At 30.8% G+C, this 18,533-nt stretch overlaps 1 protein-coding gene across 1 annotated transcript; it reads right to left on the reverse strand.

The window, feature by feature from the left end:
* Window positions 1-733: 733 nt before the first annotated feature.
* LOC139425652 (dihydropyrimidine dehydrogenase [NADP(+)]-like) lies at window positions 734-12,776 on the reverse strand. The gene is made up of 3 exons (XM_071181055.1): window positions 12,621-12,776; window positions 5,124-5,234; window positions 734-862 (listed from the first exon to the last, which is right to left on the reverse strand). The coding sequence occupies exons 1-3, from the start codon at window positions 12,669-12,671 to the stop codon at window positions 734-736; spliced, it is 291 nt and encodes a 96-aa protein (XP_071037156.1). The 5' UTR covers window positions 12,672-12,776.
* Between the last annotated feature and the right edge of the window lie 5,757 nt (window positions 12,777-18,533).

The raw sequence follows: 18,533 nt of genomic DNA on the forward strand, positions 1-18,533 counted from the left end.
CCGTAGAAAAAAAGGTATGTTTATTCGGAGTAAGTACGTTTTTTGTGTCTTTCGTAATTTAAAATATCATCTGCACTGATTAATTAGCAGCATTTTTCATTAATTCTGTAATTCTGATAGTTTAGATCCAGACTCTTCTTTGACAAGGGGCTTCCAGGGAAGTGTGGTTAAACCCGAATATTAGTACTTTTGAACAATGATCGTCGAAGTTTTGAACAAATGTCGAGTATGAATTTTTTCACTTTATTTTAGAACAGAACGAGACTGGGTTTGGTTTGAAAAATTGGTTGCAGATGTATTTTAAATGCGGCTCAATAAATGAATATGTTTTTTATTTGTCTTTTCTATTTTCTAATGGTACTATATCACATTTTTAATTGATTTACTAGTGATTCTGTTAGTTTAGACCCAGACCACTTTGTTTCTTAGAAAAGGTACATCAAAGTTAACCAATATATATAAATAATGACCAAAATCGAACAATACATTTTATGTAAAGCTTATTTCCCCAGAAGTTATAAAAACCCATATTGTATGTCAAAAAATTAAACTAAAATATTTTTAGAGATATTTTCTTTTAATTTTATAACCAAGGAGTTAACATAATAACACTGAAAAAATCATTCTGGCAGAAAAGTAAGAAGTACTTTACTTTAAAACTTAAGCAAATAATAATTTCAAAGTATCTTCCCTAAGCTCTAATAAATGATAGAAAAAATACAAGAAAAAGAATCTAACAAAACTTGAAACTTTCATTTGACATAAAAAATATTTTATACCTAGCTGCTTCTCTTAAAGCTGCTCGTTCACTCAATGTAGTATGTTTTATGTCATCAAAATCACTCTTCAATGGCCTGCATGTCTAAAAATGAAAAAACCAATAAAAAATAAAATTGTTCAATTTTTTTAAAGAAATATTTGAATATAATAAACTTTCTGTTCATAACTATCGGTATCTTTTGGGCATTACAATAAAATTCGGGGAAATTAGTTCCAACATAGTTTGTGAAGCAAACTGCACGTATATTACGTCTTATTATTAGTTATTATCATACTAAATTTGCATTATAGTGTCTCAATAATTACAAAACCGTAAATCAATACCAGAACAAATAAAACAAGTTATAGTTGTTAGATGTTAATAAGACTTTTATGTAATTTCACGGACTACAAAAGGCTGGTTTTTTTGTTTGTTTGTTTTTTATATCAAGGGTACTTATTTTTATCAAACATGTCGTTTTATGATATTTTTAAATATTTTTATCAAACCATGAGTTTGGATTTTTATCCCACACTTCACAGAATTAATTATAATATAAAACCTTAAAAATTAGCTACTGTTTTTATTTCTCATTTTATTTCTCAATCGCTCTTTTTATAAATACATTAAACTGTAACACTATTATTTTATAATACATTGCACAACAGTTTCCGTTATTCATTACAAATTTTTTGCTCTGTAATGCAATTGAACGCAAGCGCCCGCTTCTTTCGACTGAAGAATTTTGGATTCACGCAAACCTCCTGTAGATTTCTTTACTTGCAGAATGAGTGTCAATGCGGTGAAATACTTTTACAGGGGTATGAAATCATTCAACTCGGCTTAAGTTAACCCACGAAATATAATTTTCGTTAAAACATAATCGTGGTAGGTCGTTAATAGTTTTATTATTTTTCTAACAAATTTGACTGGAGTTTACATGTGAGCAACTTATATTCGATGTAAAATTAATGTTTTTATTTTAAATGAATAATTTCAATATTCTGAAATGTGAACAACTTCGGTTCTTCCTTTATTTATTTCTTGTTACACATATGAAAGCTTGTGAACTTATTAGAAAATATAGCTTATAAGTTTCTTTTCAAGTTGAAGAAAACAGATCGCATAAGTTAGCGAAGGACATTACCCGAACCCGCTACCTCCACGCTACGCAGCGTTTGATGGTACGGTGAGATCATTAAAGGAGGCCTTTAGTGTTAATAAGCCTAGATAACTAAACCTAAATTAATTTCACTCTGGAGCTGATTATTTGACCCGTGAACACTCGTAGATAACTCGCGAACAACGTGGTTATTTTTACTTATATTATATCAACATTATGTTATTTATGTCAAACAAGTTAGTGTAGCATAAGAAAAAGAAGTCTAAGTTCATATTAAAATAAAGAGAAGAGATAAGAATTTAACGTTTGAAATATTTGAAGATGGTAAAGAGTTACATTATTAATCTGACTCCTCAAAACTGTTTAAGACTGGAGTCGACTTCTGAAGTGTTTAGTTATCTAGGTTTGAATGTATTTATAGATGAATTTTACAAGATTAAAAAGAGCTTTAAGAAATAGCTTTATAAATTTTGAATGTTGCATCCGCACCCGAGCACTCTTACCATTCAGCCAAATACCTTCTAGCGTGGATGTAGTGGGTTTAAATCCCACCGTTACCTTTGATGATTCGTTGTGATATCCTTCTCTAACTTATGCTGTTTTCTTCAACATGAAATGGACTTATAGACCGTACTTAGTTATGAGCACACGCAAGCATAATGTAATTCAATGAAATATAGTATAATGTAACGTAATATATGTTGATGATGTAATTAAGTTTCAATTTTTCTTCACTTCTTTTTAATTTTGAATCTTGTTAAGAGCACTAGCTCTGAACTTACTAATTATGTTTATTTAACTATAAACTTACATTTTTAAAATGCAATCTGAATATTTACTAAATATTAATATCCCAGCTTTCTTTGAATAAGTCACCAGCTTCACCCTATTGAAAAATTTGTGAAGAAGCACAAAGGAAGATAAAATTAGTCATTTATTTCTTTTGCTACCTTTCATTCATGCGTGAATTTTCCTTGAGTGTGTTCGTTACAAAAAACAGTTTTAATTTTTTTTGTCTCGATGATTAACAGATAGCACAAGTTAGAGAAGGGCATTACAAAGCTACATCGGTACATTCAGAAATTCAACGAGATACGAACCCGACGCCTCCATAGTACAGAGCATTTGACAGGTAAAACAGCTCGGCCACAAAAGACCCAGTATACGCATGTATGTGTAAGATTAACTGAATAAGTTAATAGACTGCAAGAAATTTTGAGTTCTTCCACTGTGCAGGAACAATCAACTCCGTTATCGTAGAAAACTGGCAAATTTTGTTCGAAAATATTATTACATCGTATTGCACAAATGGTATTATGTAAACAGAATAAAATTGTTGAATTTAGAGGGTTTTCAACTCGCAACCAAATTCTTCATAAATGAGTCTTGAAAGCGCATGCAGTTAGTTGCATTACGCACGATGTCTTATCAAAAGAACTTGTAAATTTCGTTAGTGGCGAAAAATATTGTAAAAAACTTGTTATAAAATTAAGTTCAATAAACTTATCTCTTTCTATTGTACTCACTTGTTGCTTGCGTTCGGTACTATCAACAAAAAGACTGAACAGGATTTTTCTTTTTTAAATATTGTATTACCTTCTTTAAAATATGTATACCTTTATTTATAAACTTTAATAGTACCAATTTCTTTAATGTTCAACCGCATTTCCTAAAGTAAGGTCTCCTATTTTTTGAAAATACATAAATCCGTTAATTTTCTGTAAAATTGAACCACTAATATCGACTACTGAATGCATACTGGAACCAAGCATGAGAGATACACTGATAAAAAAAATAAAGACCTGAAAAGAGGAATGTTGAGCACAATGACGCTTACCCTCACCCAAAGACGTATAATAAAAAATAAACCACTCCAGCTAAAATAGTTTTTTTTTTAAAAAAGTGATGCTACACAACTGGGCTTTCTCGTCTTCTCCTACTACTAGTGCCATGACAGTTTTTGAGACATTTTCCTATTCTTATCATAACAATTAAAGACTCGCACTGCTTAATTTCTTCATTTGAAATATAAGTAAATGATATTTGAGCTGAATACTCTTAGATGTATATTTTCAAAGTTGCATTTTCTAAAAATACCGAAATAAATTCTATTTTTTTTAATAAAATTAAAAGATGAACATTTATTTTTTAATGCATCACTAGAGGGCGGCATCAGTTACTATAGTTAAAAGTAACTGATATTGTTCCATATTGTTTTAACTCACTGAAATCAAAGATATCGATTTACTACATTATAAAAGAAAATTTTTATTAAGTGGGCTCCCTTTCTTCCCTTCTTCCTTGAAGAAAGGTAAAAACTATTTTAATGACTCATGAATAGCATAAAAAGCGAGTTTATAAAATTTATTCTTGAAAGGAACAATGAAAAACTTTTATTTTTATCATTGTCACTAGATAGCAGCATCTCTAGGAGAAGGCGAGTCCGTATTAAATTTTATGTACGGTTCTAAAGGTGAAGTGCTTCCTCATTCAAACTGTCACTCTTCTGCAATGTTTTCAGTGAAACACCATTACAATCACACTGGAACCTGGATTTGACACTCAGTGACTAAAATCTATTCCCAGTTTGAAAATACATTTGGCTAAAATGTGTTTCAGATGCCTGAGGAGAAGTATAATATGCAACACTTTCAAAGACATGGCGGGGAGCTCGTATGACATGGGTAACTAAAACTGACACAGCGTCTAGAAAAATGCATCAACTGATTCGGCGAATATGCATAAAAATAGAGAAACAAAGTTTCCAATTGATGTAAAGATTATACAAAATATTAATATTTTTTATTTCTGAAATAAAGAGGAATTGAACACAAAACTAACACTCTGCAAATTTTATCACAGAGTTTACAGATTCAATCATGCCAATAATTCAATACTATTAATAAAATAAAATTTTAGATTTGAGTAACTTGGAGCCATATAATGATACATTTTCGTATTACTCAGGAACAAGCTTTTTGCAAATGTTTTTGGTGAAAAATACCATGATTTTCATGTAAGCAGTAATATTTTTTTTTTTTTTTGCATTTATGGAAATTTTAAAACCTATCTATCTGGTAACTCTATGGAAAAATTTGATGTAAAAATTATCCCCTTTGGAAAAAGTGTAACTTATCATTATACTACTCCAAGTCCCTTAATTATAAAATTTTAAAGTCAAAGACTCAAAGTTAATTGGGAAAAATACTGATATGAAATTTATTTAAATAAAATTCTTACTCCACACTTCTTATCGGAATTCCTTTTCCAGTGTTTTTTGTTTTCTTTAGTTTGAGCACTGGGTACGACACTCGCTTTCGTGTACACTTTTGGATTCAGTGACAGAAGATTCTGAAAAAGTTAGAATATATACAGGGTGATCATTAATTTCCCAATAAAGAGATTTTTATTTTTATCAAACTAAGGTATAGTCTTAGCTATTTGGCACATGAATTCGTCTACGAATGGTTTCTCTGAGAACAATTTTGAGGTGATAAGCTGGTTTTTAAATTTTTCTATCTTCTCTTATTAGTTGTCTTTAATTGCCTACCACATCTTAATTGTAACATTCTATTCACGCGTTGGTCTAAAACTCTGTATATATCTGGTTTTGAGTTATTTATTTCAAATTGAAATCAGTGAAATAAACATGTTTTCATGTTTTAAATTCCAAATTTTTAAAATATCTTCATGCGCAAATGACTTTCATCTTGGCAATATGAAGGCAATGAAGGAAGTGCGTAATCCCAAGGAATCTTAATGACAATTAAATGTGTTAAAATCTTTATACTTAGTGTAATTTGTTTCTTTAAAGAAATCCGCATTTTTTTGGTTCTGCATCTTAACTTTTGTGGCAAATAAATTTCAAATTTCATTTTTTTTTTAATTTAAAAAAAAAATTTAGTTATCTCTTTTTTTTTAATCTTCTCCTATCAGTTTATTTTACGAACAGTAAGACAAATTTTAAAAAAATATGCATTATTTTGAAATTTATAGGAGAATTTTAGGTGCGACTATATTTTTATAACACACTGTATACCTGAATGAGTATTTTTATTTTATTTTATAACCATGTTGAACAACCGACCTAATTTTAGGGTTTACGACTACTAATGTTCAACTCCATAGCCTTGTAATTTTGAACGCAATCCAAAAGCTAGGGGAGCTCCTGGATCAAGCATTGGGAGAAATTTGCCTTCGTGGAGGACTTTTAGATGGAACTTACCCGAATTTGCGTTACATGGGGTGAAAAACCATGAAAGCTTCCCACGTTCAGCCTTACAGTAAAATGGACTCTAACCCATGATTCGTCAACCACTGAGGATATTTTACGTCAGCAATGTAGTGGGGGCGAGCCGGGTGCAGAATTCGTATCGACCAACCATCGCTGAGTAACTTCGGCTCCCTGAATGAGTATTTATAAAAAAAATTAATTATAAAAGGGGAAAAGAACGTATTATAATAAAATGATTTAGAACCGTGGTGACTCAGGGGATAGAATGTTCGCCTCCTAATTAGGTAAACCGGGTTCGAATTCCAGCGATACGAATTCTGCCCCCGGATCGAACTGACGACAGTGCTTACGTAAAATATCCTCAATGATAGACGGATCGGATTAATAGGAGGATTTCGTGGTTTTCTTCTCAGTGTAACGCAAATGCGGGTAGTTCCATCAAAATGTCCCTTACGAAGGCTAGTTTATATCAATGCCTGTTCCAGTAGCTCCCTTGTCTTCTGGGTTCAATTCAAAATTACAAGGATATGAAGTTGAACATTAATAATCGTAAACCCTCGCGTCTCTTAGAGTTCGAAAAGAAGCTAATAAAGTATTTCTGTTTGAATACTCGCGGTGGAACAAGGCCAAGGGCGCCCGCAGAGGGGTGCAAGGGGGTGCACTTGCACCCCCCTGGCTTTTTTTTTTAAACAATTAAAGAGATACAGAAAAATTTTGCCATAAAATTTTTTTGTTAAACATATTTTTATGGAAAAACAAATAATTATTGATACATAACAATTAAAATATTGTTTAATCAAACAAGAATTGTAATCGTCTTGTCTGCTGTCCAAATCTGTTTTTAACTTTTTCAATGAATTCTGAGTCATCTTTGATTCTTTTCTTATGCACACTGAGCATTCACAAACTTGGCAGATATCTAAGCTATATTTTTAAATTTCATTTAATAAAATGTAAATAATATATTTTCTATTAGTTATTCAGTTTAACAAAGGTGTATAACACAAGCTGACTTCTCGCAACTGTAAAACTTCATTAACACAGTAAATACCAATGTTAAGCGTGCACAATCACGTTAGTATACGAAACTACTGTTTGTAGTTATTTGTGCTTCAAAGTCAGTAGCTATGCCAGCGCCAGCGCGATCGCCTCTGGGCAAAATTTGTAAGTACAAGAAATTCGTACTTTTTTTTAATTATCTTGCTAACAATGAAGAAACGTATCTTGAAAAAATGAACAGATGAAAGTATATGTAAAAACAAAATGTAATAGCAGAATATTTTAATTTTTTTTCGGGGGGAGGGGAGGGTAGTTTGTTAGAGGGTTGCACCCCCTTTTATATTATTCTGCCGGCGCCCTTGAACAAGGCCTAGAGTCTGTTCCCCGCGTCGAACTCTTAAACGGTCCACCAAATAACATCAAATCAGCATTATTTCCTGCTCTGCACCTCTTCGTGGGGCGAGGGAGTAACTCCCTTGGACGGCTAACGCAGACAGAGGGGACGGTGGACAAGAAGGCGAGAGTTAAAGAATAGAGCCGATTGATTGAGGAAATGATCGAGAGCTCGGATGAAGACGATTTTGGCCCGCCTGAGGGTTTCGAGTCATCTTTTGAAGAAAACAGAAAGAGTGGTCGACAACGACGCAATGCCTAGTACAGAAAATGAATAGGACTCTGACTGAATTAAAAGGGAAATCCCTCGCAGCGGCTGCAGTCTTAAAAATAATGAGCGTCACTCAAGAGTTTGTCCAAAACATGTCAAATCAAAACGAACTTCTTTCGCACACTAAGGGTGTCCAAATCGAGGCCAAAAGAGCGTTGACGGAAATGATTAAGCAGAGCAATCGAAGGAAGAAGGAGAAAACATTTACCGAAGCAATCAGAATGGGTCGTGAGGCACATCACTCTAAAAAAGCTAAGGGGTATATCTTAATGATCAAGTCAAAGAAGAACTCAACTCCAGAGGTAATGGAAGAGGCTTTGAAGGAAAAAATTGATCCCAACGAAATTGAACTAAAGATCAAAGAGCTCAAAATAACGCATAAAGGCGAATTAATGGTCGAATTAGAGACCCGACAGGACGTGGTAGTCTTGAAAGAGAAAATAGAAGCAGACCTTGGCAAGCGAATGCTCTGCGAAGTGCCCAAAAGGCGAAAGCCGAGAATCATAATTTTCGAGCTACCAGAGGGGACCACCAAAGAAAGCCTCTCCAGATGCCTGAGTGCAAATAATTACGACATTCATGACGGCGACTTTGAAGTGGAATTTCCAATCAAAGCCAAGAAAGGTGTCCACTGGGTCATTGCAATGAAGGCAAAGTGCTTTAAAGAGACCCTCGAAAAAGAAGGAGTCTATGTGGGATGGAAGTGCTACCGTACCAAGGAATACCTAAGACCGCTCCGATGCTATAGTTGCAATAGGCTCGGACACATGGCAAAAGACTGCGGCCACACAGAAACATGCTCAAAATGCGACGAAGCAGGCCATCATGCGGCATCATGCAAAAGCAAACCAAAGTGCGTGAATTGTCACGAGACGAATGAAAGGTACGGCTCCAACCTGAGAACCGACCATAGTGTCTTAAGCAGAAACTGCACGTCGCAGAAAAGAGCAATTCAGAGACTCAAGAAAACCATCGACTATTGGGGCTAGGGCAATGATGCCATCTTGTAAGCCAGATCAGGCGACTCCCAGTCTGCTGCGATTTTGATTTTTTTTTGCTTTGTAATATTTTGATATAATACTTTTGTGTGTTTTTGTAAATAAAGTAAAGGGTTTGGGACCTTCCAGGCCTAGGGCCCTCGATGGATCGCGGGGTGGCGGCGGTAATCCTGCTGTCGACCCAGCTTTGGCTCCGTCTGCGGAGGGTTTGGCACTGCCGCTCTTCAGGTTTTGGACCAGTCGGGCATCCTTATTTGCTCTCGATCGCGACTATAGTGCCCCGAATTCTTGCGTGACTCGGGGCCTTGCCCGGTGTTCGCATATTGCTTGGTCCTCGTGCCGAGCTAGATTTCAAGTCGACGACGAGACATCTCACATTTGGCGTATGGGCATAATTGCCTGGGTCGCTGTAATTAAATTCCTCAATAGTCGTAAACTCAAAATTGGGTTGGTTGCTCCAGGCCGGTTATAAAATAGAATAAATAACAATTCAGTAAAAACGACAGACTTTCGTCACCACTTTTCCGATTTTAAATTTTGCTTTTAAAAAATATAGCATGTCACAGACTCCTTCGATAGCAAATCATTAAGTAGAAAATAGTTGTGAAAATTTAGTTGGCAAATTTTCTCTACATATTTTAACATATGATATCGACTTTTAGAAAAAACACAACAAGATACACACAAAGAGAACAAAGCTACCTTTATGCTAATGTATAATAAATTTTAAAAAAAAAGAAAGAAAAGAAATGAGAACTTATAGGGCACATACATAAAAGGTAAAAATTCAGATAGTCACTTCGGTACTATGAATATGTGCTATTATCATAATAGAAATACAAAAATGTAACATTTAATTTGTGCTTTATTATATGCAGGAAAAAAATATGAGTAAAGGAAGTAGCTACGCGCTGTAAAACGAAAGTACATGCAGAGCCCTCTGGCAGAAAACTACAAGGTTAGCTTTTCTACCTTGATACCATTATGAGATACGAGAAAGAAAGAAAAAGAAGCTTGCAATGTTGCAGAACATAATAAATTCAGAACAAATAGACACCTTGTGGATATTATTGCTATTAAAAGAACGCTAAGAAAGTGCATTTGTTTGTTCGTGATTATAACGTGACGAAACGACCTTGGAAGCAGGAAAAACATTTTGTTATCAAAGCATACCTTTATTTTCTGTGTAGAAGCTTAAGAAAAGTATGAATGAGCATCAAAATTAAAAGTGTGGAGGGATAAATTTTTTATTACCTCTTTAAACTTTTTATGTTGGAAACCACGAACAAACATATACGCATTATACATGCGAACAAACTTAAATCTTCTTTTCTAAGCATTCATATCCTCTAGATGCCTACTTGTTCTAAATCTATAATGTTCCATAATTTTGCAGCTTTCTTTTGACTAATATCACTGGCCATTTACGAGATAGCAGCATTTACTACGTAGTTTTTCCACCATCTAGTACTATAATCAGTCTCGTCCTTTAGCATAACTTTACTATACCTAGACATCAAATGCATAACTTTAGATACACCCGTTCGATGGTTAAAAGAATGAGTACCATGTACATTTCAGTTGAGTCTCAGTTTAACGTCGCTCTGCTTAACAAAAGTCTTTATTTAATGATATATTATGATTCCGGATCCATAGAAAAATATTTATTTAATGACGACTGCGTCTCTCTTTATCGACAAAATTTAAACGGAGTTCAGAAAAACAGGGAAAATGATTGTTTAGAATGTTTCTTCGACTGTGATGAAGATAACTTAAAAACTGATTTAAACCATATAGTTGAAATTTACGAAGAATATATGAAAACAATGAAGATAGTGACGTTGAAAATGAAATAGCAGAGTCACCAATGATACAGATGCAGCAAATTCTATTGATACTAAGATACAATATCTTATCTTATACGGATGATGGCTATTTTACTATGTTCAAAATTGAGATCGTAAGTTAACTATTAGCCTATGACGAGGACATGAGGTCATTCTTGTACTATTTCATTCTTGTAAATGCAATTTACAATAATATAACACTTTATAAAATCATTAAATATCTTTACATGTATTAAGAATTTTCAAAATATTGCAAGAAAGGACATTAGGTAAATCTAAAAGTCGAGAAATAAAATAAAAATTAAGGGGAAAAAAACCCGCTTTCCTCTTTTTAACTTCAATATTTTATTTTGACTTTACACCTACTATGATTAGGTGAAACAACTTTAATATTTCTGATATTATTCTCGATATTTTTATGAATTATTACTATTAAAAAATATCGGACGATTTCAATCGAAGAAAAAACAGATGATTTTATTATCTAACTAATAATTGTTAAAACCTTGAATCAGAATTAAACCCTCTTCTCACTTATTTTTAAAAAAATGGAGTTGAAAATGATTTAATATGAACATAGAAAGTGAAGCTTATTTCCAGCTGACTACTAGCTCATTCCTGTCAATTGGAATGAGCCACAAATCAGACAAGATAAGGAAAACAAGGAACCCATTAGATTAGATTTTAAGGTTTTGTAACTCAAAATGAAAAAAATGAGAAGTCGGCCAGCTATTCAAATATGGCCGTCAATTCAATGAGATTTTTTTTTCATCCGTATTAACAATAATTTAGCTTAGTAGTCAAATTTCCTTACAACATAAAATCTGAACATTAATCAGAAAAACACAAATAATGAAATAAACCTAAATTAGAAAAAAGAAATGTAAATAAGTAAAAAAATAAGAATACTGCGTAATCTAGATTAAAGAAAAAAGAATAACATTTTTAAATTTCTACAATAGGTTATCGAAATATTCTAGACCAGATTAAACAGCTCCTAAGTCGCATTGACATACAATAGGTACATGTTACACGTTGAATAGGTACGTGTTGTTCAGTTGACAAGATATTGCTGACACACTTAGCAGAGTTCACACAGCCGTTTTGGTGAATACGATTAAATAATATTACAAATTCATGACACATTTCATTTTTAAATCACAAACATTTAGAAAACAAAATATTCTAAGTATTAAATAAAGATGAAAACTTTAAATAAATTTACAGCATTACTTTAATGCCTTCATAGTTGACAAACATAGTGAAAATTTTTATTTAATTAAACTCAGAAAACAAACGAATATTTCAGTCCCTAAAAAAATCTACATTCGACAAAAAAGCAATTTGATTAATTAGTTCAAGAATAAAAATTCTCGTTATTTCCTTCATTTGCAAAATATTAAAAACAAACGTTTTGCTAATTAATATTCATAAACATTTATAACCATTCATAAACATTTAAGAAACAAAATATTCTTAATATTAAATAACGATGAAAACTTTAAATAATTTTAACTCTATTTTAAAGCACTCAGAATTTACAAATGAAGTGAAAATCTTATTTTATTCAATTTAGGAAATGAGTATTTCAGACCCTTAAAAAGTCTACATTCAGCTAAAATAAGCAATCTAGTAAATTATTTAATTCAAGAATAAGAAGAAGAAAAATTATTACTTACTTAATTCGCAAAATGTCTGTAACTAACATTTTACGAATTAAGTAATTCTTAAAAAAAACTCATTTTAACTGTCATTTAACAGAGAAATCTGCTGAAATTTTAATAATTATTAATATAAGTTTCTGATAATATCCCTTGGTCATTTCCTCACATGTCAAACGGTAAGTTCGATGTTTATATAATAACATGCTCTATTTAAAACTTTAAAAGGGACTAACATTCCCCTAGGAATTACTAGTAATGAGATTTGACTTTAAATCAATCACTTGTTATCTCGAGGTTGTTTTCGAAAAATCATAAAAATAAAATTCTGTACCTCAATATCAGGAGGATCTCTGGAAAGATTACAAAAACCAGTGGCGGGCATATCTTAATTGAATATAAGAGATATCGTGACTCTGACAAACATCAGGCTCAGAATGAGCACCTTCGATTGACAAATGTGAATCTTTAAGTATAACAACGACCTTTACACCCAGTTGCGATTAACAGAACTTACTCTTTAAGCAGGTGAGATAACATGAGATTTCTTTGCGATCGATTGTGCAGAAGATAATATTTTTTATTCTTCTAGTTTTAAATGAAAGTAAAAAGAACAATGTGTTAGATCTCTCAGCAACAATTTTAGACAATATTTAAAACTCTAAAATAAATTAACTGCATTTGATTTTTTAAAAAAAAGTTTAGATGTCCCAGAATTCTTTCAGGAAGCAATTCTTATAGAAAACACAGGTGTATATTTAAAAATAAAGACATTGGGGTGGGAGATAAATAATGGTTCTTTGCGCTAACTTTAAAACTTTGTAGATCGGAAATCGTTAAAAACTTAGCTGTTGTTAGTCACTTACCTGGTTTAAATTTTATATCTTAACAATTTTCATAATATAATATAAACAGTCAATACATTAAATTAACAAATGAAATACGCTGAAAACGGATGAATGAATACTTAAAAAAAAAAAAGAAAGAAAGGCTCAAAACGATAAGGGGTTTACTACATGTTATTTTAGGGTAGCGTAATTTACAATACAACAAAATGAAATTTGTGAGAAACAGCACATTGATGCATGGTATCTTGTTCATTTATTTAATTTTGATAATGCCAAAATTCTTTCCACTCCTGTCACACCAGCTCATCTTAATGCCACGGAATCTCGTACCATTTATTTCGATTCCCAAATAAACGACATGGGTTCATTACAACATCTCTACAGTGCATTGGAAATGCATTCTTACTTGATTCACTTTTCTCGGCTACTGAGGTTTTTAATTTTCTTAAAAATTACTTTCCCTTTCTTTTTTTCCTCTGATAACTTTACGTTTCTTGTTTCTAACCTTTTACATTTCTAGCGAGTTTTGAGATTGAGCGCACGAATTATGTCCAGTTTTACCACCTTCGTAAGTTATCGAAACAAAACAGTTTTTAATTATCAAGTAATCATAATATCATCATTAAAAGGTAATCACAAGTCATTCCAAAACCTACGAAAGTCATCGATATTAAGATATACAATAACGTTCTAGGGGGAAGGGGAATGCGCATCTAAGAAGTAAATAAAATTTACAAACAAGACCTTTTACCATCGATGATTAACAAATCAACTTATGGGACTGCAGAGTTTGTAAATAAGCACACGAGGCCTAACTAAAAAATTTTAAACTAATATCTTCTGGAACTTTGTCAAAATCCGCAAAATCCCTACTCAAATGTTACAGAATTTTACAGCGCCGAGTCACTGCTTGAAATATCTATATTTAACGAACATATGTTAGTGAACTAAGATTTTCCACTTACTCAGCCAGATTTTTCAACAAAAAATACGCACCTTGTAAGTACTGAAAAAATATTTTTAATCACTTTCCAAAAAAAAAAAATCCTAATTAGGATACGTGCAGTAATAAAAATTACTTCTTTCTTTAGTTAAAAGTTCTTAATTTATAAATATAAAATCAACAAAATGCAAAAACATTTTCAAAGACTTAACATAATCATAACAAAATAACTAGTTTCTGATATAGATTGCAGGGAAAATTGTGAAAATCATGCTTTTTTTGTAATTTATGACGACAATCGACGCTTGAAAGCAAAAATCTCCTTTTGAAAGATAGAAAATTAAGCTTTTTTTACAAGCCCCCCAATAGAAAAAAAGCACCCTTAGGACTTTGAAAAAACGCAAATCAAAAATAAGCACCTTTAAGCAGTTTTTAAAAACACTACACACCCTGTTTTCAATACTGTTGAGTTTAAGCATAGATACTGGGGAAATAAATTTGCATGGCCCTTCTTAAAGGATAAATACCGGAGAAAATTACTTGATTGTGATAAATTTTTAAAATCATGAGTTGGCCTTGAGTAAAAGCATTATGCCAAATGATACTAAATACAGCTTATCTTTGTTTTAATGGGATGAACTTCTAAAAATATGTTTTGCTTATTCTAATAACGCAAAGCCAATAGCAGGGCAATAAATAATAATAAATAAAAAAAACTTATTTTTAGCTTTATTGTGTCGTAATATAGAATTCATTTTTGTGAACGATTTCGTTCAATACTAATTTATTTATTCTTTCACCATGTATGAAGAATGGATATTCAGTTAGTTAACAATGAAACCTAAGTTTGTACTTTTGTTTTATTTAATACATTATTTCCTGAATTTCCACAACTTCTTACTCAACTTCTAATTTTATTTTTGCCACATTTAAGTGTTAAAAAAGTTAATTAAAACTTTACCTTATTCATATTTTAACAATGCATTCATCGACTTTCCCCAATTATAGTTTTCTTCATGTTCCTTTTTCCACTCTCATTCAACTTTCTGAGTCTCACTGGTTTCCACGACCTTGAAATCTTCAAATGAAATTATTGAATGGCTAATTATTTGCCAAGATATTTCTCTGTGACCAGAGAAAAGGGAAATTAATTCTTGTTACTTTATTAGGCCTGAGGCAATTTCATCTATATACTAAATATCAATAATTCTGTATTGAATTGAAAATTAAGTATAGAAAAATAATTAATAGTATTAAAAAATTGAGAAATGGAACATCAATGCACATTTCACATATAATAGTTCAAAATATATTTCCCTTCCTTAAAGAATGCATTTATTTAGAAGCTTCTCAGATACCTTTTGCTGACAAAAAATCCCTAACTGGTACCATTTTTACAAATTGAATAAATTAAGTATTCCATACCATATTTTAACCAAAACAGCATCACAAAAGAAGTATGTCTGGTCCCATGATGTAATGCAAAATCTATAAACTATAGAGGAAGAGAGAAAACTTTTAGTTCATTTTTGAAAAGAGGGCGTAATGCTGAATCGGCTAAGACTTCTACAGTAAAAATTTTCTTTTTTTTTTAACCGATTCATGTAAATTTAAGAACATATAAATTCTGTTGTTGGTATTTTTATCTTAAGGTAACAATACTAATTTCCAGTATAAATACCTAAGAAACAATGGAACTCGCTTTGGTGTTTTTTCCTATTTAATTTAATGTGTTCCTTCATTATTCTAATATAATAATTTACATTCATTAATTGAATATTAAACTGTGTTTTACAATACATTACCAAAAACATAGTTTTAGTTAACTTATTATAAAATTTAGTTGAGCTATAGCAAATAATTGAAAATTGCACCAAATGAATTCGCAATCTTTTAAATGAACCAAATGAATTCGCAATCTTTTAAGGCAGAAATTTGATATACAGCAATTAATTAATTTTTCGTTCTTTAAGTTAAATTGGACTAATAAATAATAACAACATTAATAAAAAAAATCCATAGTCAAAACTTCAAGAGAATAGTATACTACTGCAAATAATAGAAATTGAGCATTATTACAACTAGATACAAAACGAACTTGATCTAATTAAAATAGCACCTAAGCACACTATGTCAACTAAAAATAACAACTTCCATATCATAATTATTTTATTGTTCTTTTCTTTTTTTTGGATAGATCAATACAAATTCCAATATCTTTCCAAGATTTTAGACTTTATACACAAAGGCTTCAAGAAATACACAAATTATTTCTATACTGCTGTGCAATTGAAAAAAACAATGTGATTGACAATAGATTTCGACAAAAGTAGCGTAATAAATGTTTTCTTTCTATTGCTACTGTTATAAACACTTAAATAGAATTTATCATATTTAGTATTTATCATACAAAAATACCAAATACCTAAAAGTCCCAATATTGAATTTTTTGCAGATAACATTAATTTTTCTATTGAGCAGCAATATACAAATAATGAAAATAATATTCAAAAAAGTAATGGTTTTTGAAAAATGGAAGCTTTAAATGCATACTTCAGAAAAAATATAATGCAATAGAATTTGCCTAATCCTACAATCCTGGATTCATGATTCTAATTCATGTGAATACATATATACATAGTCGAACTTGGTTAACCAGTTCATAGATTTAATGGGAAACTTTTTAATAATAGTTGGTTTGATGTAAAAAAAGTCTAAACGAAGTTCTGTTATTGTAAGCATAACTTGAATTTAACATTAAAATTTTCATAAATGTCGAGAAAAATTTTGTTAAAATTGATAGTGAAAAATGTTTGATTGTTTGAGAAAATTTCCTTCCCTTAAAATTTCTCTAAAAAAACGCAATAGGCAACAATTGCTTTTAATGAGTTAAAGAGTAACAATTTGAAGAGCCTCCTTTATCTTGTCACAAATCACGAATTTGTAGCATAGCAACGGATGAATTAAAAATTCTAAATGATCATTACAATAACTTATAATAGATTTTACCTTGTGTTGCTCATGTACTTGCTTGTATTTTCCTCTAAAAATGGCAATAAATCATATATCACATTTTCTCTACATTTTTAGTGTTGCATTTATTAATTAACACACAAAATTGATATTGAGTAAAGAGGATTTTTTTTCCTTAAAAAAAGTTTTTTTTTTTTAAGAGGAAGAAGAAAATGTAGAGAAAGTTTAATAAAACCTCATTGCAGTGCAGCTCTCATCTTTAATAGAGCTACTAAATGTAAACAATAAATAGTAGACCCTTTTTAAGCATTTTCTTGTAGACCATTGTTCATAAAAGCTTTTATTTTTGACAACTTTGCCCAGACTCTGGTTAATTAAGGACCATGATTTAATGAGAGAATTGCTACACTCCGTTCTTTCTTACATAAGCAAATTCGACTGTACATATATGTCTAGAAATATATTTATTTAACAAAAGTAAATCAAATAAATAAACTTTGTCTATTTTAATTTCAAATATGTCAAATATTTGTTGGTTTAAAAATATAGATTATTCAATGATTAACTTCTCTAAATTTTAAAAAAGCTAAACTTCACAATAAGAGGAACAACATACTATTAAACAATAAAAACATCAGAAAAATAAGAGTTCTTTAAACAAATAATTAAGCTGTTTTTACAAGAGAAAATGATAAATAAGCTCAGATGTAATATGCATAGTAAAATCAAAACTCATTAATTACTCTATATTACTATATTCAATTACTATATATATATATATCAATACAAATTCCAATCTCTTTCNACATATATATATATATATATATATATATATATGAACATATACAGAACTTACACAGAAAAAAAAATATATAAATGAAGAATAAGAGAATAAAGTTAAAAACAATCATGCAAAAACTGAATAAACTTTTTTCAAGCCACAGCAGAAGCTTAATTCTAATACTACCACATCATATACTTTATTTTTCATACAAATAATATATTCAAATTGTTGCTTCACAAGGCCAATGGTATAAAAAATTTAAAACTTCAAATAGTTTAATAAGCATGTATACCCAAGATATAGAAATAAATATTATTTTTTGAATGAAATAAATATTTTTACTTATGATTAAAAAAAAATAGACATAAAATTTTATTGCAATTAATTTCATTTAAAAGCCTCTGTATCTGGATTTTATCGCAAGTATACTTTTATAGGTATATTTTATAAGTATACATTTATGAAAAAGTTTTGCAAATACTTTTTCAATACAAATTTTAAAGTACAACTGGCATTAATCATTTATATCAAAATAAGCTAAAGGCATCTTTCAACATTTCTTGTCACGACAATTATCTTTGAATATATAGTTTAGCCTTAATTGGCTAATGCAAACTTTGATCTGTCAATATAAACCATCCATGTATATAAGAAATAAAAACAATTTTTAAAATAAGCCTCCATATTGAAAATAACATA

Source organism: Parasteatoda tepidariorum, chromosome 5, assembly GCF_043381705.1.
Source record: "Parasteatoda tepidariorum isolate YZ-2023 chromosome 5, CAS_Ptep_4.0, whole genome shotgun sequence".
Lineage (NCBI taxonomy): Eukaryota > Metazoa > Arthropoda > Arachnida > Araneae > Theridiidae > Parasteatoda > Parasteatoda tepidariorum.